Below are 24,086 nucleotides of genomic sequence, written 5' to 3'. Positions count from 1 at the left end.
AGATAGATAGATAGATAGATAGATAGATAGATAGATAGATAGATAGACAGACAATAGAACAAGAAGGCAATTCTCTTAGGGAACTGATGTTGAAAGCAGCACTCCACCTCACCCCTCTGTTCACACCTTAATTCTGGGCCACTCTGCCAGCTGAGGAATACCCAGGGTGTGGTACAGGGCTTCTGTACACTGGCCTGGCCTATCCCCAGGCCCTGCTGGGAACCCTTGCTTCCCTGAGGCTGGAGTCCAGCAGCTGGAATGTGCAGAAACTGTCCAGGTGTGTACCTGGGACCCTGGGTATGAGCCTGGGATTCTGGCCAGCCAGCTGGCCTGCTTCCTTAGAGGCTTCAGGCTGAAGTGGCAGTCCTTCTAAGTTACCCTATTCCCTTCACAGTGACAAAGCTGCAGGTGGGCTCTGGACAGCCATAGACTGCACCTCCATGTGCTCGTTAATACACAGACAAATGTTCAGGGTAGATTTGAAGCTTTAGCGAGAAGGCATAGCAGGGTCCCACACCACCACCATTACTATAGAAGCACCCCTGAGGACCTGTCTCATGTTGCTGAGGCAGACTCTCTCCTCGTGAAGGGCCTTTGAATTCACACAAACCTCAACCAATACAGGACACCTCAGGATGGACCACTGGCCCCATGCTCTGGTTCCATCTATCTGTGCCAGTCTTCCACTTTTTCCTTTCTTCAAACACAAAGTCCTCCAGGGCACACTGGGAATCCTAGAGACTGGACTGGCATTAGCGTGCTGGTCAACTTTTCCGAGTGGACTCCTGTGAGGCCTGAAACAACCTGTTCCCTTTTCATCTCTTTCCAACCCAATTCACCACATGCAAATGGTATCTCAATCAGTGCAGACAACACCACCTGAATTATCTGGTATTTGGCCAAATGAACTGGGTTGTTCTGTGTAGAGTAGAACGAGCTTTAAAATGTATTATTAATTGGGGCCAGATTATTTTTGCAACTGTTACTAAGGAAACCTCAATTGCTATAGTAACTGCATATGTTAAACTGGGATCCTATGACTCAACTTCAAATCAGTCACATGGTCAGAGAACCAGAAGCCAAGGAAGAGAAACATTTCAAAGCATTTCCAATTTCCTTTTCTTTTTCTTTCTTTCTTTCTTTTTTTTTTTTTTAAAGCCATCCCATGTCAAAATATCATGAAGTGTTGGGGAGCTTAAAAGAGAGGCACTTTTGAAACTTGCTGCATGCCTGACAGACGGGCAGGGGTCAGCTCTTACTATAAAGCTCTGCATTTCCACCCATATCTCAAGGGGAGGGAAGGACAGGTCCTGAAGCCTGCAGGAGTCAGGAGGTTCCACAGCTAATTAGGAAGCACTCACAAGCCTGCTTCAGCATTGCCCTGGGCAAGGTATGTCTGCAAGCCTCCTCTCCTTCTCCCTTAAGACAGCCTGGCCTTTTCTAAGGACTACTGTTTTCATCTGCAAATGAGAGAAGCCAAAGTGTGCCTCTAATTCGTTAAGACTGCCCGGCAGATTAAATGCAATAGCTGCAGAGTTTATTGTGAGGCTGGGTATACCTGGAACATTAGGTAAGTTTTAGCTCTCCTAGTTCCCTTTTCGTTTCTGTTTGTAGTCCCAAGTTCAAAGCTCATAATTAGATGGGACACTGACAAACATAAGTGGCAACTGAACTTTTTAAAAGTGCTGCAGACAGGGCGGTCAAGATGGCTCAGAGGATAAGGCACCTGCTGCCCAGCCTGGAAACTCAAGTTCAAACCCAAGAACCCAAGGAAGAAGAGAACCGACTCCTGACAGTTGTCCTCCAACTTCCACGTGTGTGTTGTATTGCATATCTACTTCCTCCACGCCACCGATACACAAAATAAAAAGTAAAATAAAATAAATCCTAGGTTGGAAGAGATGGCTCAACGATTCAGAGCACTGGCTGTTCTTCCTGATGACCTGAGTTCAAGCCCTAACACCTACATGGAGCCTCACAACTATCCTAGGTCTAGAAGATCCAACACCCTCTTCTGACACCAGGCACATACATAGTGCATGGAAATACGCAGGCAAAGCATCCATATATATCAAATAATAACAAACAAAAACAAAATCCTAAGTGCTACGGACCAGCAGCATGAGATCCACTGGGGGCGTGGGGGGCGTCTCAGAAACAGAGTCTCAGGCCCACTACATCACAATCTCCACGAGAACAAGTTCTGTGGATCCAGAATTACCTTCAACCAAAGAAAGCCTTGGCTCATCAGCACGTGGACTTGGAGAACCACTGAATGCAGAGGTGAAAGTAAAGACACTCAGAAGTGAGGTTTGGTCAATTTCCTCAGAGTAGACAAAGAGAATGGAGCAGGAGGCAGGAGGAGGGCCAGGCAGGCTGGATGGCTATGCTATCCCCTCAACAGCAGCAGCCCCCTTCATTCCTGGGAATGTCCTTTCTTGCTGCGCTTGAACACTCTGGATCAAAGCTAAGAGGGTCTGTCAGTTCAGGAAAGGCTGCTGCGCTATGAGGCAGAGGAGGGCTACAAGGAAGAAGGAGCATGGAAGCAGGGACTCGGCAGCAGAGAACGGCTGTGGCTTCCCCAGTCAGCCTACCCATCCTTTGGACTGGTTCTCTGGGTGTACTGCTCAAGCAAAATTCACTCACTCCACCAGTAAAGATTCTCCTTAAACTCAACCAAGGACCATTTTTAAAAGGGCTCCTCTTTTTGCAAATGTCTAGGCAAAAGAACTATGACCCAATCATTGCTAATCACGTTAACTAATGGGTAACTGAATAAAAAACCCAGTTAATCTTTTAAAAGAGGGGCTATTAATTCTGAGTGTGATGAAAGAGAGAGAACCTTGCAAAGAGTTGTGATCCCTGAGCTGGGCTCTGAGAAACAAATGAGCAGGTGTCCAACAGGTGAAGAATGAGAGGGAAAGAGCTCCCCAGCAGGCAACAAGGCCAACCTCTCTGTGTACGGATTGGGCAAGAGCCAGCAATGGTGGATAAAGTTAGGCAGGTGAGTGGCGAAGACTGTGGCGTCCCAGGACTAGTTCTTGACCCTGCCTGCCTATGGCTCTCAGAGAGGAACTGGTGGGCAGCATAGCTACCTTGGAACTTGTTAGAACCATACTGGGTCAGAAATGGGGGTGGGGTGGAGCTGTGGGTTGTGAGACTGAAGGCTCTTCTGCACAGCAGATTCTGTGCAGGAGAGCAAGGGAAGAGCAGAGGAGAGATGGATGAAGAATTACGATGAGGAAGAGAGACTTTTTTTTCTAAAACATCTGACAGGAATGCAGGGACGGAGGAGGCCAGTAGCTGGGGTGGGAGAGCTTCGAGTGCAAGGAAAGCAGGTCAACCAGGAGACTGGGGGGAGAACGGGGAGCCCTGGGGCGCCCTCCCTCAAAACGTCCACATGTATGCATGCGCACCGTGGGAAGTAATCGGAAGAAGCACTGTCACTCATGACGTCACCGCACTTGCCGTTCCCACGGCCCTGCCCTCTCCCTCTGCATGGCCACGGCCTACCTACCCAGCCCCTAAGAAGCATCGGCCTGAAGAGCAGTCTCCTGGCCCCCGCCTCAGCCAGGGAGATCTTTCTAAATGGCAAGCATGGGAGTGATCACTCCCAAGCTGAGAGTGCCCCTGAGACAGCGGTTCTCCACAGGGCAGACAGCGCCCACCCCCAACCCTGCGTACACACACACATGCACACGCCTGCTACATACAGTCCCACATCATCACAGGAATCTGGAGGCAGCAGGCCTTTTGATTTTTACACTGGTTTAGGGAGTGGGAGATATTTAATGTCTCAACTTCTTTCCAATAAAGCTCTGCCTGTATGACCTTCATATGATATCCACATGCCTCTAAGCCTACTTCGCTTTTACAGTAAAACACAGCATTCTTTTTTTCTTTGTGTTTTTAATATATAGATTCAGCCAGGCAAGATTTTTCTTTATCTTTTTCGGTCACCCCTTTTGTAGTGGCTGTCACTCTGCAGCTAAGGGCAGCAATCACAGCCCCTCTGGCCATGGCTGTGCCCCCTCGTCACTGTCTTTGAGTACTTATATATGGCAAGATGCATCTTACTACAAAAACTTTAATATTCCTAGCTGGGTGTGGTGGCATGTACCTATAATTCTAGCACTCCGGAGACTAAGGATCACGAGTTTGAGGCCAACCAAACCAAATGAAAAGGCACCACTTGGGGAACCTGACAATGTTTAAAGATTCCGTGACTAGAAATGTTACATTGACTTTTATTTAATTTCATTTCAAGCAAAGACCAACTGTCATTTAAAAGGGGTGCACGCGGGCTGGAGAGGCAGCTCAGCAATTAAGAGTGCACAGGACCGTGGTTCAGTTCCCAGCACGTGTCAGGCAGCTCACAACCACCTCTAACTGCAGCTCCAAAAGATGTGACCCCATCTTCTGGACCCTCAAAGTACCTGCATTCCTATGTGCACACCCACAGATACACATAATTAAAAAATACAAAATTTAATAAAAGGGTTATATTAAGCTGTGCGGTGGCGCACGCCAGTAATCCTTGCACTTGAGAAGGCAGAGGCAGGCGGATCTCTGTGAGTTCAAGGCCAGCCTGGTCTGCAAATTGAGTCCAGGACAGCCAAGGCTACACAGAGAAACCCTGTCTCAAAAACAATAAGGTGGAGGGGGTATATTATCTACATAACCAAAGCTCTAATTCTCCAGGTTAGGGTGCTCTTAACAAACTTTCATCTCATGCTACCCTAAACTCATCTTCTACCCTAAACTCTTTCCAAATATTAACTATGCACTCCTTACTAGTCCTAACAAATGATCATTACTCCCAATTTTACAAAGATTCTTTCTCTGTCACAGAGACAGTGGCCTGGTAGACCTGGAATCCTACCCAGGCCATGTGGTTCACCCTCACTTTTAACAAGAATGAACTGGGGACCTCCCTTGCACCCCATGCCCACTCCCTGTGATGGCTCAACCTCCATTCCGGAAGGTATGGCTGTACCCCGTTCCCAGCCAGACAGTCCACACTGAAGTTCTGTGTGCCCACAGGGGTATGGAGGGGTGGGGCAGAGAGAAAGCAGCAAGAGTTGGGAAGCGGAACAGCAAACTGAGACAGACCCAGGCACACCCTACCCTGCCCAACCTGTCTGCAGGCACAGCAGTGACCCTGAGTGACTGGCATCAGGCAGGTACCTGCTGCCACCATGGCAACAAGGCTGAAGCATGAATGGAGGGCTGAGAACATCTCTCAGGGCTTACACTCACACTTGCTCTGTCCTGAACAGACAGCAAGCAGGCAGAAGCTGCGTGGGTTGGAAGGAGGAGAACCCAGCTGCCCTGGGAGAATGCAGGGCCACTTCTCTGGTAAGGCCAGCCCATGTTCACACACTCCAGACTCACAGTCATAGAAGGGGCTCTCAGCAAGCCCAACCTGCTGGGTCAGCAATGGGAACTCGAAGAAACGGATTTGGCAACATGCAGAGGGCATGAAATATTCATCCCGACTGCCCATCAGTCCAATCCCAGCAGAATACACCCCCACTGACAAGCAGCCTTCTACCACCGGACGCTGTCCGCCTGCAGGCTTGTTTATTGCTTTGTCAATTTTAATGCACAATATTTAATAGGCAGACCAAGGGATAGTCATAAACATTTGCAAGTGAGTGCTGACATTTCCCTTATTGCTTCTGTATTTAGCCATGTGAAATTGGAGGGTGTTTTTAGAACTGAAGAAAATCAGAAGGCAGCAAGATGATGCTTCACAATGAAAAGGAAAAAAAGAACTGAACGAGAATGGAGCATACCAGACTGGCCAACTCTGGCCTAAATACCCCACGGGGTCACAGTATGGCATCAATCAGATAAGACTGGAAATCAAGGACAGAAAGGGAGTTGACAATTGTCTTGGGGATCATAGGATCCGAAGCAGACTACGGACTGCCAGTGATAAATCCATAGCAAGACACTCCTGAGAGCAAGTTGCCCATGCCAGTGAACCAGAGAGCTTGAAAAAATGACTGGCAGTGCTGTGATCACCGTCAGTGGCTCGGCAGGAAGCAGGGTGGGTACAGACCACACAGAACTTGACAGGGACAACGCAGTGAGAGCCGAAGATAAATGGACTGAGTTAAGTCACCAGTGCCTGGGTTCCCTGTTGATTCTCCTCAAATAAGAACATTCACTAAAACACTCTTTAGGGGCAGAAGGCGTCTCTTTGGAAGATGCTAAGCCAGGCTTGGAAAGGCAGGCTTCACAGGGAGGGTGGGGCAAAGGAGGCTGGCCCCGGTTTCCCCTGATCCTAGAGCCACCTTGTGGCCAAAGCTAGAAGAAATAAAGGAACCTGAAAGAGGCGTGTATTTGCTTAGTCTTTAACAACTTGTGTCTCAATGAAATGCCAAATGCTTTGTGGCCTTACTGCTACAAAACAAAGGTCCAGGGAATATGGATGGCAAGCCAGAGAAGACATGCAAGCAAAGTACCTGGTGCTTGGGTGCAACCCCAGAAGGAAAATGCTTGCTTAGTACCCACAAAGCCCTTTGTTACACACACATGTACATTGTACCAAAAGATGACAGGGGGAGAAGGAAACATAAGTCAGCAAAAATTTGGCCCACTGTCTACAAAGCACACAACATAATAAAATTAAAAATTTAGCTCTGGGGCCAGAATGCCTGTTGAGGCTTGAATCCTGGCTCAGCTACCCATCATGAATCACTGGGTGGCAGTCTTCCTCTGCAAGCTGTGCCAGGCACCCACATACCCGCTGACCCTGCGTGAATTACATAAGTTATCAGCAGTAAGGCGTTCACAGTGGAGACAGGCATGCATCGCTGCTGTTATTATTAATCCTACCACGGCCGAGGCCCTGCACACCAGGGGCCAGCGAGGCAAAGAATGCTCCTTAACGGATGTCACGGGTCAAATGCAGAAGGAACAAGACAAGACTGCGTGGTTTCAAAAGGAAGCAAAGCTCTCCACTACCAGCACTTTTCATTAAAGCATACATGGGTTCAAATTCCAATCTCCCATTCATTGCTGATGGTGGTGGAGTTGGGGGGGGGGGGGGCACTTCTTCCTCCTGGGGTTACTGCAAAGACCCAGAGAAATGACACACACCAAAGACTCAATACTGTCTCCTGCACTCAGTCTCCTCTCCCTCCAACGAAAGCACCTGTGCCGGCTGGTGCATTTAGGAGAAAGCTCTTTGGAAAGTATTCAGTTATAAGCACATAAATAATTACCACAAGAGAGACAGTAACACTTAGGGGATGCAGTCTCCCCGGTGCCTCGGCCATGCCTGGAGTCATTTACTGCTCTAGAGGCTTTTGCTCTTCCCAGTCTCCAAAGGGCCAGGGCATGTGGTGCTGTCTACCTATAACAGCAGGCCTTGTGACAGCTATTGCACTTGTGCACTGCGAAGGACAAGGTAACATCCCACTCCCTCAAGGTCCCAATTACAAACCAGAGTCAGGTCTACCAAAGTTCACCTGGAAGAACCAATGATTTTATTCAGCTTACAGGGCAATAGGGGAGGGGCCAATAGCAGGAGGGATGACCTTAAAGCAGCCACACCAGAAGATCTGCACCCAGCAGAGATGGTGGCTTTACCACAGCTGCTGTAAATGGAGTCCACCCCCCTAAGTCTTTCCCTCACCTAATACTCTAACCTGCCAATGGACCACTTACAATTAATGCAGAACTGCAGTACAGCTAGGAGGGGGGTCAAGATACTCAGGTGAGGGTTCCATGACCCTTCCTGGGCCCTCCTTCAATGAGAGAAAGCCAACAGCCCACAAACTCAGGTGTGATGATCTGCTGCAAGCAGGCCCAGCAAGCCCCCTGAAGACGGTGGCAGTTTGGAATGCTCACAATGTCCCCTGTGCTAACCACCTCTTGTGCTCACTTCCCAATGAAGCCACAAAGAGTCTCAGTGGCAGGCTGCTGCTCAGGCAGATGCTGTTGCTGGATCCAGCCTTCTCAATAGTAGTCCACATTTAGAAAGCAGGACTTGCCCCTCTCTGCCCCCCCCCCCCAATCCCATGAGCATGAGACATGAAGACAGTCCTAATGCTGCAGAGATGAGAGCCAATAAGCTGGTATGATGAAGAGGGCAGAGGTGTGGAATCAAAGAGACCTGGGCTCTAACCTCAGGCTGACTTCTGCCACTTAACTAACCTTTGTCAAGGCTCTGCATGGTCAAAAGCGTCACCATCAATTGGAATCCGAATCTAAACAATGAGAACCTTAATGAACTAACTGCGCATGTGCACTTCAGGTCTCTAGTCTTAGATTCCAAGTAGTAACAGACACAAGGGAACACTAGGAGCTTATTCCGCAAGGCAATGACAAGCAAGATCTGGGGGTCATTGTCTGCTACATTCCCGAGCTGCAAGATCACGTGACAGGTACTGCTGCTCAGAACACTGACCCTGACTGACAGAGGAGACAACATAGACAATTGTCACCTCAGGCCCTACTCCATAAGGCAGCCAGTGAGTATCTCCACATCTTCCACAAGTTTTGACATCAAATAGGGTCTCCGCTTAACTGCCATTAACCTCAACACCCACTTAAGAGCAGCCTCTTCCCCAGCATCTTGTTGGCCCGATGCAGCTCTAATTGGCCAGATATAGTCTCAACGTGTATAAATCCCATTTGTTCCAAATGTAGAACAGAAGAGGCCTCTGTGACGGGGTCAGGCAAGGGGAAGGATGAGATCAGACATCACCATTCTTTAACCTCACATTGCTAAAAATGTTCCCGTCTGTGGCCCTCGGAAGTGACCAGTTGTGTCAGAAAGACAGAAAAACAAAAACCATCTACCCATCACCACTCGCTGCGGAGGAGCCTTTTCTACACTGGGCATGGGCTGAGCAACAGAAGTGCAGGAGCCTAGAATGGGCTCTCTGCTCCACCAGCTTCCAGTGTAGCCAGCCGCTGGAACAGAGAGAAAAATCCAAGTTACCCCTCAAGCCAACGGAAAGCCTGACGGAGTGTATGAAGGAAACTCCACCACAGCATGCTTCCCAAATTAGTGCCTTCTGGGCTTCCACAGGACAGAGGAACTCAAACCCGGCCCACGGGACAGGACCGGAGTCAAGAGAAGACTGACCACAGCACTCCTCCAGTGACCAGCTCCGCCCCCAGGCTCACCCCTGGCTCACCCAGGCTCACATTCACTCTGTGAAATTCTAATCAAATGGCTAATCTTCCCATGGGGAGCAAAGCAGCTCAATAAGGCCACTGTCTTTCCTTTCTCCTCTGAGTTCCTTTATCGAAACAGGAACAAGGAAACTACCCACACAAAGTTACTGCCAGGATAAAAGGTGGGTTTGGGCTGGAGCGGCCTGCCCACGTTTTAATGTCAGTGTCTTAACACACAAACATGCAGACAGCCTGGGGACTGTGCCAGATTAAGAGAGTGTCAAGAGACAGTACAACTCAAAGTGCTGAGTGATCCCTAACTGACGTCTCCTTGGAGCTGGAGAGGGGTGTACAAGGAACAACACTGCTGGGACAAGTGGGGAGTTAGGGGTAATAAGGCTATCCCACTGCGGGATGCCTGAGTGTGACGATGGTGTTGTGGTTGGGTAGGACAATGTCCTGGTTTTAGGAGTCACACGCTGAAGCATTTATGAATATCCTGCATCTCGTATCCTCTACCTACTCTGGAATGCAGAAAAAAAGAAAAGAAAATGCACGCGGCAGGGAGAAAACACACGAGTGAGACATGAACTGTCCACCAAACCAAGGGAATAATGCAGGTGATCTGAATTCTCAGAGTTGGGAAACAGAGGCTGGGCCAGGGCTCAGTATATACTTTTCTTTCTTTCCTCCTGTCTCCCAGCCATAAAAGCAAATACCCTTCCTGTCTTACCGTGTCACATAAGCACACATCCTCATGGTGCATGTATCATGGGAGAACATGTCCTCATGTATGATACTGTGTCAGGTAGGAACAAGCAGCTGTATCTCATGTCATATGAACACACATCTTCATGTCTATATCACATAAACATGTGTTCTTGTGTGCCTCGTGGTGTCATATAGGCACACATCCCCAAGTCTCATTGCATCACGTAAGCGGACACCCTCCTGTCTCACTGTGCCATTTGCGAGTACATCTTCATGTCTCCCATTACATACGCATGCTTCCTCACAGGCCCACCATGTCACATAAGCACACACCCGTGTGCCTTACCATGTCGTGTGGACACACACATTCCTGTAGCAGGGAGGTCCTGAGGCCTGGCCACCCACCTGGCTGCAGCACCCGGATCTCCAGCAGGTTGGAGGTCCTCTCCGCCAGCCTTGTCCACGTGTTGTTGTAGTTCCTCCGCCACAGCTCCGCCACACACTGGTACTTGCCCGCCTCTGTGTCGCTGGCCCGGCTGATGCTCAGGCGGACGTTGTTGCTGGACTCAGCCTTCTCGATGGCAGTCCGAGTTCGGAAGGTGGACGACCTTTCCCCCCACTGAACCCCTCCATCCCGGGTGAAGGTCACCAGATCATGGAACTCAATGGTGCCCACTGGCTGGAACCTCCATGTCACTGACACGGGGACACGGGATGGGTAGTGAGGTTTGATGATGCACTGCAAGTCAAAGGAGTCGCTGTAGGTCACCCCTGGCGTCCGGGAGATGGCTGTGACTGCAAAGCCTGTTTCTGTAGGGAGAGCAGAGAGATGAACCAGAGACAGCACCTGGCTTTTCTGGGGCAGTGTGGCAACAAGCATGGGCCTACTCATGGCACAGCTCGCTGTCAGAGTGGAGGCTGGCAAGTTCTTAAGCCTTCTTGTAACCAGCAAGATCTTACTTTGGGTATTGTGTTGCAGCCCAACTCACCAGTTCCTAAGACTTCACAAAAAGTAGATCCAGGCTATTCTTCCGAGAAACCCAGCCCCTCCCAGTGAGACCTGAGATTCTCATGTGGGTTTATAGCACATCCTCCTCCAGGGTAAGACACCAGAGTGCTCTCAAAGGCTCATACCACATACTAGTAATCCCAGAATTCTGTGCAAAAATAAGACAGAGAAAAAGAAGTTCCAAAGCCAATTCCCTTCGCTGCATGTACCCAACACTCAGATACCTGTTCCTGGTCCTCTAGAGCATGCCATCCTGAAGCATGCTAATTCCCCAACAAAAGCTAGGTTCAGACCGGCATTAAGGGACATATGACAGAAGGGACTGGACTTCAGGAGATGAACACCTGAGGTGGGGTGAGGCATCACCCCTAAGTTCCAAGCCCTGCAGTCTCAGTGAACCGTGAGCCTCCTAATACTCCTTACTGACTAGCAGCATCTGTAACCTCTAACCTCATTCTCCAGGGCAAGCGAGCCACAGCTCCCGCCCTGTGGAAGAGCACACTGGCTATGATTATGAAAGTAACAGTGGCTGGTCTGTGCTGAATGCTACATGCCAAGCCTGGTGTCGGAGGCTCGGCTTGCAGCCCTCACACTAAATCAACACTTGCAGGTCAAGCAGGCTTGCTACCCTTTTCTCAGGGTGCAGAGAAGTCAGATAAACTGCCTGATATTGAATGTGGTAACGGTAGCATCAGGCTCCAGACCTCTCGATGTGTACCCAGGGCCTGCCTGGCACTGCTTTGCCCAGGGGCAACCAGACTGGATAAGGCATCAACTCTGCCCCAGTCGCCTTCCTGAGACACTTCCTAGCTGTGTGACATTAAGCCAGTGGTTCTCAACCTTCCTAACACTTCAACTCTTTGATATAGCTCATCAGGCTGGAGAGATGGCTAAGAGGTTAAGAGCACTGGCTGTTCTTCTAGAGGTCCTGAGTTCAATTCCCAGCAACCACATGGTGGCTCACAACTATCTATAGTGAGTGCCCTCTTCTGGTGAGCAGGCAGAATATTGTATAAATAATAACTAACTAAATCTTAAAAAAGTAACAGTTCCTCAGGTTGCAGTGACCTCCCCCACCATAAAATTATTTCGCTGCTACTTCATAACTGTAATCTTGCTACTTGTTATGAATCGTAATGTTAATATCTGACATACAGGATATCTAATAATGAAAGCCCCAAAGGGGTCATGACCCACAGGTTGAGAACCACTGCAGTAAGCACATTTAGGTCCCCTCTGCCTGTGTTTTCCTTTCTGTGAAGGGTCCCTGTGAAGGTCAAATGAATGTGCAGCACATCATACATAGTCTAGAAAATAGTTTGTGTAAGAAACACGTAACGAACCACAGAAGGCACAAAAAGAATCTTCTGGAATTTCCTGAGGAGCTGTTAGAGAATAGGTTGGCAAAATTTGCTGAACTCTCTGGATCTTCAACTATAAAAATGAAGATCCAGGACTGTCCCCATGTGGTATTCATTTGACAGTGGTATGTACCACACACGTCACAAGAGTGGCGTGGTACAGATCAGGAACACAAGAAACCACCCTCCACTGGGTAATTACCGGCTTCACATATGAAACCGTGGTGTCCAGGCCCAACACGGGCCTACACTGTGGACACAGACTAGAGTGCACATGGCCAAGGTGCCCTGCACAGCCCCATTGGTCTGTGGGCAGGTGGCCTGTAGCTCACCCACACCGCTGTTAGCACTGAGGGAGAGCCACGCCTAATAGGCGCAACACAGCAATTCCTATGTGTTGCTGTTTACTTTAGACCAGACAATGGTTGGCAAGACAACCTTGGTCCTGCTTTCAGGGGCAATGAAGAGGGGGTCAAGTGAGCAGAAATGGCCTCAGGATCCCAGGGGAGTACTACTCAGCACATCCCAGCCATGAGAGCTGCCAGACATGCGCGGAGTTTAAGAATACTCCAAGGACAGATAACCCGAAACCGTAAAATTACTTCCAGGGAACCAACCATGAATCACCCTTCCCTGGATACCCTTAGTCTCCCAGGATAGGGAAAAACTATACGTATCGGATCCCAGAACCATCTGCCAAGCTGTCCAGATCCACAGTGGGGCCACACACAGGCACAGGGACTGTGATCGACACTGGAAGAAGTTTCTAGAAACAGGGATCCGAGCTGCCTGATGACTGCGGAAGGCAAGCCCACCTTTGGCAGGAAGCTTCGAGAAAGTGGGTGTAATCACAGTGAAGTGGGGGAGGACACAGAGGCTGCATCTGGGTTTATATGACACTGTCCATCCCGAGTCCCAGACAGCAGTCTAACCAAAGGGGCACCGTGACGGAACGCCAGGGCTCCGGAGCTGCCTGTTGTTTTCTTACTGTTTGTGCGTTTGTTTCTTCCTTTTTGCCGATGCCCTGCTTGGGGAGATACCCTGATACCCTGAAAAGCTCAAGGATTCCTACAGCCGTGGCATGCGGCTTGCCCCTCTGCGAGGCAGCTGGAGGAAAACCCTGGCGTGGGGGCGGTTAAGCGCCACACGGATCATGTTTGATTACCAAGCAACTGAAAACAAACATTTGAGAATTAAGCAAATGCACTCCTAATCTCGGGAGGGAGAACCAGGACTTAGTCTCGGGCAGGTGGACCCTGGGCTGCCATCTTTATGTGGTGCTCCACAGCACCACCAGTCCTACCTGAGGGAAGGTGGCGACAAAGCGCCAGCCAATGGGGACCGGCCAAGCTTCTTGACAAATAAAAGGCCTGACATAATAAGTTATCTTCCCAGCAAAGAAGCAGGCTGGCATTTTAAAATGTAATAGGCTGATTGCATCTGGCAGATAACACAGGCAGAAGCCTCTTCAGATAGCCTGTGAGAAGCAACTCTAACATTACTTGGTTTTAGCAAACCTCAAGGTATCTTCACTCCCTGCAAATGAGGAAATGTTTTCTTAAGTGGGGGCTTTTCAGGGGAGGAGATAAAAACACAGGCCTAAATGGGACAAGTGAGCTGAATGCTAATACTCAGCCAGACACGGGCGACTGCTGTACTGCTGGCAATGGGCTCCCTCCATCCAGTTCAGCCCCTTTTGACAAGGGCTGGGCTATGAGCAGCCAGACACGACACCCTGCGGGCAGGATAGCCTTATCCCTGTACCTACTGTCATTCCTCTTCCAGGTCAATTTTGCCACAGCCATGTTCCTGCCGATTGGTGGCACCAAGATGACTGAAATCCCAATACCACCCTGCCCAGGGGTAGAAACAGCCCACCGGAGTCACTACCCCAGATGTCCCACCAGCTTCTGTAAGTTCCCCGACTCTGAGCATAATCCCCTAGAGTCCCTTCAGTGAAGCCCTCTGGAAGATAACATTGTCTCCAATCAGAACTTGGTTTCCTTTCTGAGTGTATGTGTGTGTGTGCGCGCGCGCTCACGCGTACATGTTTGTATGTGTGTGATTGCATATGCCTAAGTGCCTGAGACTGATGTTAGGAGCCATCCTCAATTGTTCTTCCACCTCCATCGCTGAGGCAGGACCTCTCAATCAAACCCAGAGCTCACGGATATGGCTGGTCTTGATAGGTCGCTTGCTCTAAGGATCCCATGTCTGTTTCCAGGGCTGGAATTACATGCATGATGCCAAGCCCACTCAACATCTTATGTGGGTCCTATGACCCTGAATTCCACATCCCCGTGCTTGCATAGTAAGCACTTTAATCACTGATATCTCCCCAGACCCTCCAACCAGAACACTCACGAAAAGGGAAGGAGCCTGACAAAAAGCATCTGACTTGGCCCCACTGCTCACTCACCAAGAGCTGTGATGGAGACAAGGGTACTGGCGCGGCGCTCTCCCACGATCTGCCACTCTCCATCCACAGCCCGTACCCACTCCGTCACGTGGCATTCGTACTGGCCCTCATCTTCCTTCCTGCTGTTGAAGATGCCCAGGCTGAAGGAGTTGGGCTGCACCTGCTCCATCTGGATGCCCCCGAAGCTGCTGCGCTCCCAGTAGGATGTGCCCGGCTGCACGGTGCCATCACGGTCCAGCCACATGATGTTGCTGCGGCGGTTCTGCCTATCCACGAGCTGCCAGATGACAGAGAAGCGGCCCTGCAGCCTGCCCACTGTGCGGACAGTACAGGAGAAGCGCAGGTCCTCACCCTCGAGGACGACGCTGGCATTGCTGGCCACCTCCACGGAGATGCTGCTCTCTGGGGGGGAAGAGAGAGTGTCGTTCTGGGGATTTGCAGTCTCACTGCGCCCTCCTCATGGGTGGCGCAGGAGGAGGGGTGTAAACCAAGTCCCATGATTCTGACAGTGAAGCCCAAAGGATTTAAAACACTGATTTGATTTGAAACACAAGTTACTGATTTGAACTGGGCACTGCTCCCTGGATCTGGTAGCCTAGACTGCTTTGTGCGGTGGGTTGGGATAATGAGGTCCTATGACCTAAGAGTGAATCAGAGCCTGAGGAGTATAACACAGTGACATGATGTTCATTTATGAGTGACCTGTCCGACGGCAGTTCAGGGCTTTTGGCTCAGAGTTTCAGCATGAGGAGTAACTCCCAAGTCCTGCTGCATCTCCATCTTCCACCACTTGAAGCTGTAACAGCCCAACAAAAGCTATACACATCCTTAAGTGTGCCATTTGAATCCTTCGGGGAAATATTAGGAAGTAGAAAAAAAAATGTTGGGAAGTATTTGGAAGATGGCATGTGCTTATGTGTGGAAAATGGGGCACAGATGGTCCGCTCTCTCAGAGCGCATGGAGAGCAAAGTTCCATGCTTTCGTTAACACAGAAGAACGAGCCACAGCCAACATCTACGGCTCTCCTATTACAGCCACTCGGCCTTGGGCACCTCCGCTCTCTACCCTGACAGTCTGCCTAACAAAGGTGGTGACAGAACGCCACTCCCTCCCCAGCTTAGCCTAGTCTTTGCACTTCTTTGGATAGCTCATTTCAGTCAGGGGATGACTGAAACTCTACAAGCCTCAGCTTTTTCTTCTGTAAGATACTATTTTTAACTTACAAAAAAGCAAATGAGACAATGCTTACAGATTGTATGGCACACAGTATGTTTTTAAAACATGGGATCCACAGACATGATTGATTTTACCATACTCAGGGATATTTCTGCTTTCAGAAACAGCATGGCTAACACTTTCTTAATTATGCACATATTATTCTGTATAATTACCTATATTGAGTTCAACGAGTTCATAAGAATTAAACAACACAACACATAGTGTCATAATCAATTTGGATCCAATTTTCTAGGCACCATTCATAATCGATCAAGCCAAACCCCAGATCAAGAAGCATGCCGAGTGCTGCAGCGTTTAGATCCACTTCATTCTTCTCACCTTTATTTCCCCCACAGGCAGAAACAGAAAAGATAAGCACAGGCCCTCTGCACCTAGATTTTGGCCCAGTGAGTAGGCTGTGCTTGTTTCACAGGAAGGGGTCTGGACAAGGTGGAGTCAGCAATTCAGGATGGCCTGCCCAGGACAAGGCTCCGACAGAGCCACTGTCCACAGACAGCAGCAGTGGTTTGAAGCTTGGCCATATGGCCTCCTGATTGTGCAGCTTTGGTGTCCTTACTACCCAAGCCTCAATTTATCATGTGCAAAGCTGAGATGCAGCTAGTGCATATGTAGGGCCGTGACACCGAGAGGATGAAATGAGGGAGGCGGGCGGCACGGAGGCTGAACCTAGGCCCCAGGCATGCTCCACAGGCACTCTACCACTGAGTTACAGCCCCAGCCTCTGTTCACCATCAGATTCAATGTTCTTCCTCCCTGTTTTCAGCTCAAGGTGAGAGGTGCAAAAGGTAATTTCAGCATCAAGGAAGACTTTTCTGTCTTTTTTTTTTTTTAAGATTTATTTATTATGTACACAGTGTTGTGTCTGCATGTACACCTGCACGCCAGCAGAGGGCGCCACATCTCATTATGGATGGTTGTGAGCCACCATGTGTGGCTGGAAATTGAACTCAGGACCTCTGGAAGGACAGGCAGTGCTCTTAACCTCTGAGCCATCTCTCCAGCCCTCTGCCTGTCTTATACAAAAGAATGACCTGTATACATCAGTCATATGCCCTACTGTCAACCCCAGTGGACTCTTGAGGACATTCCTGATGGCTTTTTGGAGAAAGCCTAGAAAAACCCAGATAGAAGAGTCCTGGCAGATATGGTGATGTGCTGCCCATTGTAACTATTTATACAGGTTCCCAGGCTTGTAAAGAGAAAGCCAACAAGTTAATATCCTCCAGACTGAAGGAAGACTAGGACAGAACTAACAGAAATCTGAGTGTGTGTTCACAAATGAAATTTCCAACCAGGAGGCTGCTGGTGGAGCACAGGCTGAGCGCAGAGCAGCAGGTTTGGAGTTAGAGCAAATGTTCCTAATGCAAGTGCACGTTCAAACACTAACTGAACAACCGGATCAGACACTTCCCTGCGTGTGCTCTGACGTCTCCATTCACAAGACGGATGTAACACGGGCTTCTACAGGGACTGGATGATTGGAAAGAGAGATCATTTATGCAGAAGCACTTCTGGTTCTTAGAAGAAAAGGTGCCATTAAAAGCCAGGGCATTATCACCATTACCCATTGATTGTTGTTCTTCAGTAGACTTACCCAAGTGGCCTTGGGGCAGGATCTGGTGCTGCTGGGGGACTTTAACTACCCAGTTATCTGCTGGAAAAGCAATATAGCAGGCCACAGATCATCAAACAAGTTCTTGGAAGGGCTGGGGGAAATCTTTTAGTACAAAAGACACAGGAAGAAAACAGTGTGGCTGCCCTTCATGCCATCCTTATGAAACAATGAGGAATTAGTGTAAAAGTATAGTCTATGGTTAAGGCAGGCACAGGAAAACGGTGGAAAGAGTGTGGGCATTCAGTTCGATAGTCTCAACTTGTACGTACATTTAGCAAGCACCTACTCTATGCCAAGCACCATGCATTGCGAGAAAAGCACAAGGAAGAGGTCAAGGTTACTTGTGTGTGTATGTACGTGTATGTGTGTGTATTCAAAATATAATAAGCACGAGAGAAAACAATTCCATTGATTAAAAAAAAGCAAAGAAGGATGACAAGCCTCCTCTATTATTTTACACTTAACACTTAACAGAGAAACATTTCAAATACATAAATGTGTAAATAAAAATGTAAAGGAGATCGTTACAAGGCGAAAAGGAGGAACAGTCCTGGGAGCTAAGAAAAGGTTACAGGTTAGTTCTTAAACTGGACCATCTTATTTAAAAATCAGAGCATTGTAAGTTTTGATTAACTTTTTGCTAAAAACAGAACTGTGAGAGAAAGGAGATTAATAAGAACGTCATGACACTATGAATACTTAAACATGGCATGCACACACACTTCTCATCTCTGGAGTTCCCGGAAAAGAGTACCACCCATCCAGATACTGTCAGTGCAGCACGTGGAGGCAGAGTCCCTGGAACAGCCTTGAAAGGTCCAAGCTCTCAGAGCATACTCCAAGAAGACACATACCCCATCTCCTGACTGCTTTATGTGCACATTAGGATGAACCTAATGCTTTGTGCATGCTAGCAAGTATTTTATCACCCCACTGACTTTTAACAATGCAATTTCAGTACAGAAGAGACAACTAGGGAAAAGCCTGCACTGATACCTGGAAAAACCCAGACAGCAAAGCAAATCCTTCTTAATAATGCAGTTGATGATGTCCAAATTCTCCCATAAGAGATGAGCTCTCCTTAAGTGAGATTTCAAGGCAGGCCTCTGCCCACTTCTGGGATTTAATTCCCCCAGAGGAGCAAATGACTTCCTGGTCTTCCTCCTAGCTGAGCCGGTGAGGCTGGTGCTTTACACCCGGCTGCTTGAGCTCAGCCTGGGAGTACCACCTCTAGCCCAAGCCACACCCCTGCTGCTCTCCAGACCCAAGGCTGGGGGAGGTGAAGAGGCCTCTCTTTAATCAGCTTTACCCCAAATTCTGTTCCTTCTCTTTCCTACTATTTCTCCATGATGTCACTAGCCACAGCACCAAGAATGAGTAAGCAGCATGCTTCTACTTACTGAGGGGGAGGACGACAATGGGGATGTTCTTGGGACGCTTGCTCTCCTTGTCGATGAACTCGCCAGTGACAGTCTTCTCTCGCTCAGTCACCCGGCAGTTGTATTTGCCACTATCTTCCTGGCGGAGGTGGTATATCTTCAGCACAAAGACACCATCGCTCTCTTTGGACACCTTAAGCTGTCCCTTGGCTTCACGGTGGGCAAATTCACTGTTGAGGACCGGCACAGCATTAGGCCCCATGGTGGCGATGAGTGAGCTGTTGAAGGCCCAGGAGACGGCAAAGTACCGGTCGGGAATGTTCTGAGCCTCTAGGATACATCTGAACTCCACTGGCTCACCCACTGTGTGCAGCCTCTTATCTGTTTCCAGACGCACGGTGAACTCTTTGTCTGGGAACACAAACAAACTGGATGCATTCTGGGCAAATAAGGGCTGCAGCCCACCAAACTTCAAGACATCCCTGTTCCCCTGACCTTCTTCATGACACTAACTGCAGAGAGACCCAGTATTCATCTTGAATGAAAATCCAACTCTAGCCAAGGCTATCTGGGGCCAAGCAAACCTTTAAATACTAGAACCCCAGCTTACCATTCCCTTCTAGACTAACTGAGCTCTATCAAGGAATATGCTGCTGTAGAATAATCCTCCAGCAGACAAGCCTGGTTTCCTAGATGGCAGATGGCAAAGGGTCTAGGCCTGAGCTCCAACAAAGCAACATGGTTACAAGTATGATTGTTCAGCAGATACTGTAGGACTTGTCTCACAGAGTTCTGTGAGACAAATTAAAGTGGTCAAGCTGCTGACCCCAATTCTGATCAACACTCAGATGAGTTTATTGAGACTCTTCTCTCTACCACTGAAAATTAGATGTGGGCAGGATAAACTAGCTGCATTACATGGAATGTTTGTGCATCAGTCTCCAACCTGCCAGGCCATTACCTTAGACAGACAAGGTAGGAAAGAACCCGCTTCCACTAACATCCAGGCACATCTGAAATGGCAAGGATCAAGGCACGAACTCATCAAAGAACTGGTATCTATCTAGGCACAGGAGTCAACCCAAGCAAGGCTCATCTAAGAAGAGAGCTTCAGGGCTCTCTAAGAAACAGTACATGGCTGATGGTCGACTCCAGAGACATCATTTTATATCAAGAGGCACTCACAGCGGAAGTGAGGGGACAGGAAAAGGAGTTAAGTCTGGGAGGAAGTAGCATTATCTCCTCTTGCTGTGGGAGGCTGTAGTTCCTAACTCTTTCCGGTTCTAGCTATATTTCTTGCAGAGAATATGGGGGGGGGGACCACATCACAGTGCTGTGTGAACTTTCTAGTAATTCATCAACCTCAACCACAATGGCCCTCCCTCTGGCATTTCCAGGCCATCATCACTATCACCTTTGGTATCCATGCCTCAGCCATCCCCAACCATCCCTCACGCTCTTCAAGCACGTGAGAGTCCTGTTTTCCTGTATGGATGTAAGCCAAGTAAGCGCTTCTCCATTCCAATCCAGCTTAGCTTCAACATCCCCTCCTTCCCACACAGGCCAGTCCTTGAGCTAGACACCATCTCTTATCAGTAACTAGCTCTATTGCCCAAACTTCCTGTCAGTGCAAAGCCCTCTTAACAATACCTCCAATGTGTCATCTGAGGCCACCTCCCTCTCTCAAGTGAAACAGTCCTGGGAGACAACAAAGAAAGCAGCAGGTTTAACTCTGCCACTATCTGCTAGGTAAACAAACCCAGAAGAGATTGTGCCTGTGTTATCCATTATCATTGGCCCTCTGATCAGTAAGGTACAGTAATTCATAATCCACCATCAATGTTAAAAGGCACTCCCTGCCAGGTGACTGCCAGCACAGTGTATCAGGGGAGCCCAGAACCTCAGACCTTGTCATCTGCCCATGATAGGTGGGTCACCACTATGGCTTCCTCTTTTGGCAGACCTAGGTGCTGCTCATGAAAATCCCCCATGTTTCATGCAGCCTTCACATTCCCTGGCTGAAGACATAAACCCCCTTCTCTGCAGAGCAATCTGCTCTTGTTTATGTCCAGCCAGTTGACTAAGAAATTTTACTTGGGATATTCTATATCCCTTTTCCCTAGCCACTGCAACCTGGCTTCCTGGCTCCTTGTTCACAAGCCACTGACCTAGTGAAAGACACCAATGGTCGACCTGACCCTCGTCCTCTGGAGTGATCTCAGCCTCTGAGATTGCTCTCCTCCCTTGGTTCCTCCCTCTTGCCTCTCCCCTGCCCTGCCTGACCACTCTGTTCCCCATGGTGGGTCCTATTCTCTGACCACCTCCTATAGCCAGGTAGCTTTTGAGCTTGTTCCTATTCTTGCCCCATTGACTCTCCTGAACCCTCCTCACTTGCAGGTTCAGTCTTTAACAGTTCTATGTGCCCATGTCCAGACACAAGTGTGTGCTGTTATGAATGTCTCTGAGAGTCGGCTTACAAGGTGGATTCCTTGGTTAAGTTAAAGACAACCAATGTTGCCACTAACAGAGATGCAAACTTCCCAGCAGGGCTCTGCATGTCCTCACAACCCTTCCTCTCCCTTTCCCCCCCCAGTCCAGGGAACCACAGATGATGTACAACTAGCTGGCTTCCTCCTTCCATCTCATCTCTATCCATTTGCCTCTACCGCCAGGTTTTGCCTCCCAGGCCACCACCACAGCCTGGCCAAATGAGTTCTTAACCCTGTCTCTTGACTTCACACCCAACCTGTCTAATAAACTTTCGAATGCCCTCCTCCACACACCTGAGCTCTTCCTTCTAAATTATGCAAGCAGGTGGTTAATCCTTGATTTAAAAACAAACAAACAAAAAATCTCAATTCCCTGCAGTGGGGGTTTTCAAAGTTCATCAGAAGGTATAAGGGGGCAGGGGAAAACCTCCTTTACTTCGGATCAAATTTTTCACTGTTCAATGGGGCAAACAACTGGCTGAACCAAGAGAGGAGCACACAGGTTCTTGTCCTGTACCCACTGGTGCCCACACATGTATCTGAGGAAGTGTAATCACCCAAGTGTGCCTCTCAGGCACACCCCAAGCACCTCCTACAAGAAGAACAGCTTGACAGCTTCTGGCCCACAGAGGCCCATGCTCTCTACCTCACAGCATGCAGTTGCAGGTCCTTCCTTCTCTACCACTCAATCTAGAACTCAACATCTGGTCACTCGACTTTCTTCTGCCTGCCAGCTACCAAATGACCTATGCTCTCCCACATTTCCTGATGCTATCTGCTTAATATTGACACAGCTCAAATCACCAGAGGAACTGGAATTCCTAGATTTGCTGTAAGAGCCATACAGACAACATAGAGCAAGAACAGCCTTCAATATGCACACAGCACTTAGCACTGTAAGTACCCAGATCACTGCCATTCACCTTGACTTCGCCTAATGGCTTGCCCAGCACCTTCAGTGCTGTACAGACTAATGTCTGCTAAAATAAACATGAAGAAACAGACTCAAAGGTGGAGCTGCTACTCCTCAGTGAAGTTACACACAGTGAAGTTATCAACTTTTTTTTTTCCATTAAAATTTTCCTTTGCTAGCTCAGTCTGGATATGTCTGCAGGACAAATTCAAAATGTCCTAATTCCAAATTGGTGAGATTAAAATAAAGAAGATTAGCTGATGCAACCTAATTTAAAAGCATTAAGACTCAAAATTACGCCCAGACTTTTCTGACACTGATCGTAAACCAACCAGTAAGGAAAAGGATAAGCAGCAACTAAAGCCCCTGGGTAAACTTCTCACTGTTAGAAGACCCACAAGCCACTAGGAGCCCTGGGTCCCAAGTGTGGATTAAGAGTGCCCTTATCACCCAGAAACCAATCTTGTTTTGCTCTCACAGCCATTAGGTGTCCAGAGGATCCTCTTAGCCCTGCTCCCTCTAGCTGTGCTAGACAAAATGTAGACAGGAGAAGAAAGACCTGGGAAGCCTGTCAGAAACACAGCTTCTGCCCCCAGGAGTCTCTGAGTTGGGACTTCAGAGAGGCCTCAGAAAGTTCATTATATGGCGAATCTGAAGCACTGTCTCAAATGTCAGAGTACTATGCTGGGACCATGGTAACGGACCAGCAGGACAGGGAGGCCTAGAGACAGGTTCTGACAGGAGTACCACCACCTGTAATGAAAAGACTTTACCCTCCTCATCTGAGAGAAAGGGCCTTCCAGCCACCTCAGTGACAGCACACGACCACCCTCCAAAGCCAGGCCCACAGGAGAGCTTGCCCCAGCTCCACCAACACAGCCGGCAACTGCTGTCAGTTCAAAACTGGAGCCCTGCAGGCACAAGAACCCCAAATGGAACCTGGAGTCGCAGGAGATATCAAGAGAAGCTTGCCAGGTCAGCATCATTAACTCAGCCCCAAACATATTATTCTTTACCCTCAAGAAAGCTACCCAGGTCTTCCTGTGACCAAGTGTCCACAGCAGGACCTAATGCTCCATGACAGCCTCATGGCACACACTCTGATTGTTCCCAGGTCACACCACAGAGCACTCTGCATTCAGTGTGCTCACCTATGACGTGAGGAAGCCATCCTCTGGCCTCACAGACATGACAGTATGTGTTAAAGCATTTTAGAAGTTTTGTTAAAAATGGCAGAAATATTATTATAAAAATAACGGTACACTAACACCTCCTTAGTTCATTGTTTCACACATCCGCCAGGAGGCTCATCATCTCAAATGTCCTCTGTTAGTGACACATCATCAAACTGGGTGTCATTCGTGGCTAACAGGCATGGGAACCCAGAGTCACAAGACACAAAGATTTTCTGTGAAATCTCTTATTTCAAAAATTTTAAAAAGATATACTCATTTTATTTTACATCTGAGTGTTTTGCCAGCATGCATACGTGTGTATCACACATGTGCCTGGAGATCAAAAGAGGGCAAAGGATCCCCTGGAACAATTGTGAACCACCACAGGTCAGCTAGGACTTAAACCTGGGTCCTCTGCAACAGCGACAAATGATCTTGATCACTCAGCCGTCTCTCTAACCCGACTTTTCTGCAAAATCTCTCATCTTAAAAAAAAAAACAAAACCCAAATTTCTTATTGAAAATAATGTATGACACCATATATTGCACCAAATATGGCAACGAGCAGGGGCCAGTGTGGGCAGCTGACTGTGACTCACTGCGACTCACTGTAAGTTGGGTCTGTGTACGCGTTTTC

At 48.6% G+C, this 24,086-nt stretch overlaps 1 protein-coding gene across 2 annotated transcripts in view; it reads right to left on the bottom strand.

The window, feature by feature from the left end:
- The window catches only part of Igsf3 (immunoglobulin superfamily member 3), a 93,358-nt gene that overhangs the window by 13,314 nt on the left and 55,958 nt on the right, over positions 1–24,086 (bottom strand). The window contains exons 5-8 of one of the 2 annotated variants that reach the window (XM_055628435.1): positions 18,894–19,283; positions 17,473–17,532; positions 14,639–15,040; positions 10,255–10,659 (exon numbers count right to left, since the gene is read on the bottom strand). In XM_055628435.1, coding sequence (XP_055484410.1) covers positions 10,255–10,659; positions 14,639–15,040; positions 17,473–17,532; positions 18,894–19,283 — 1,257 coding nt within the window. The remainder of the gene's footprint in view (positions 1–10,254; positions 10,660–14,638; positions 15,041–17,472; positions 17,533–18,893; positions 19,284–24,086) is intronic. The other variant, XM_055628443.1, reaches the window with a different exon arrangement.

The sequence above is a fragment of the Psammomys obesus genome, unplaced genomic scaffold, assembly GCF_907164565.1.
Source record: "Psammomys obesus unplaced genomic scaffold, mPsaObe1.curated_primary_1811, whole genome shotgun sequence".
Taxonomy (NCBI): Eukaryota; Metazoa; Chordata; class Mammalia; order Rodentia; family Muridae; genus Psammomys; species Psammomys obesus.
Note: the sequence above shows the minus strand (reverse complement) of the source record. Positions and strands in the feature narration are given on the sequence as shown.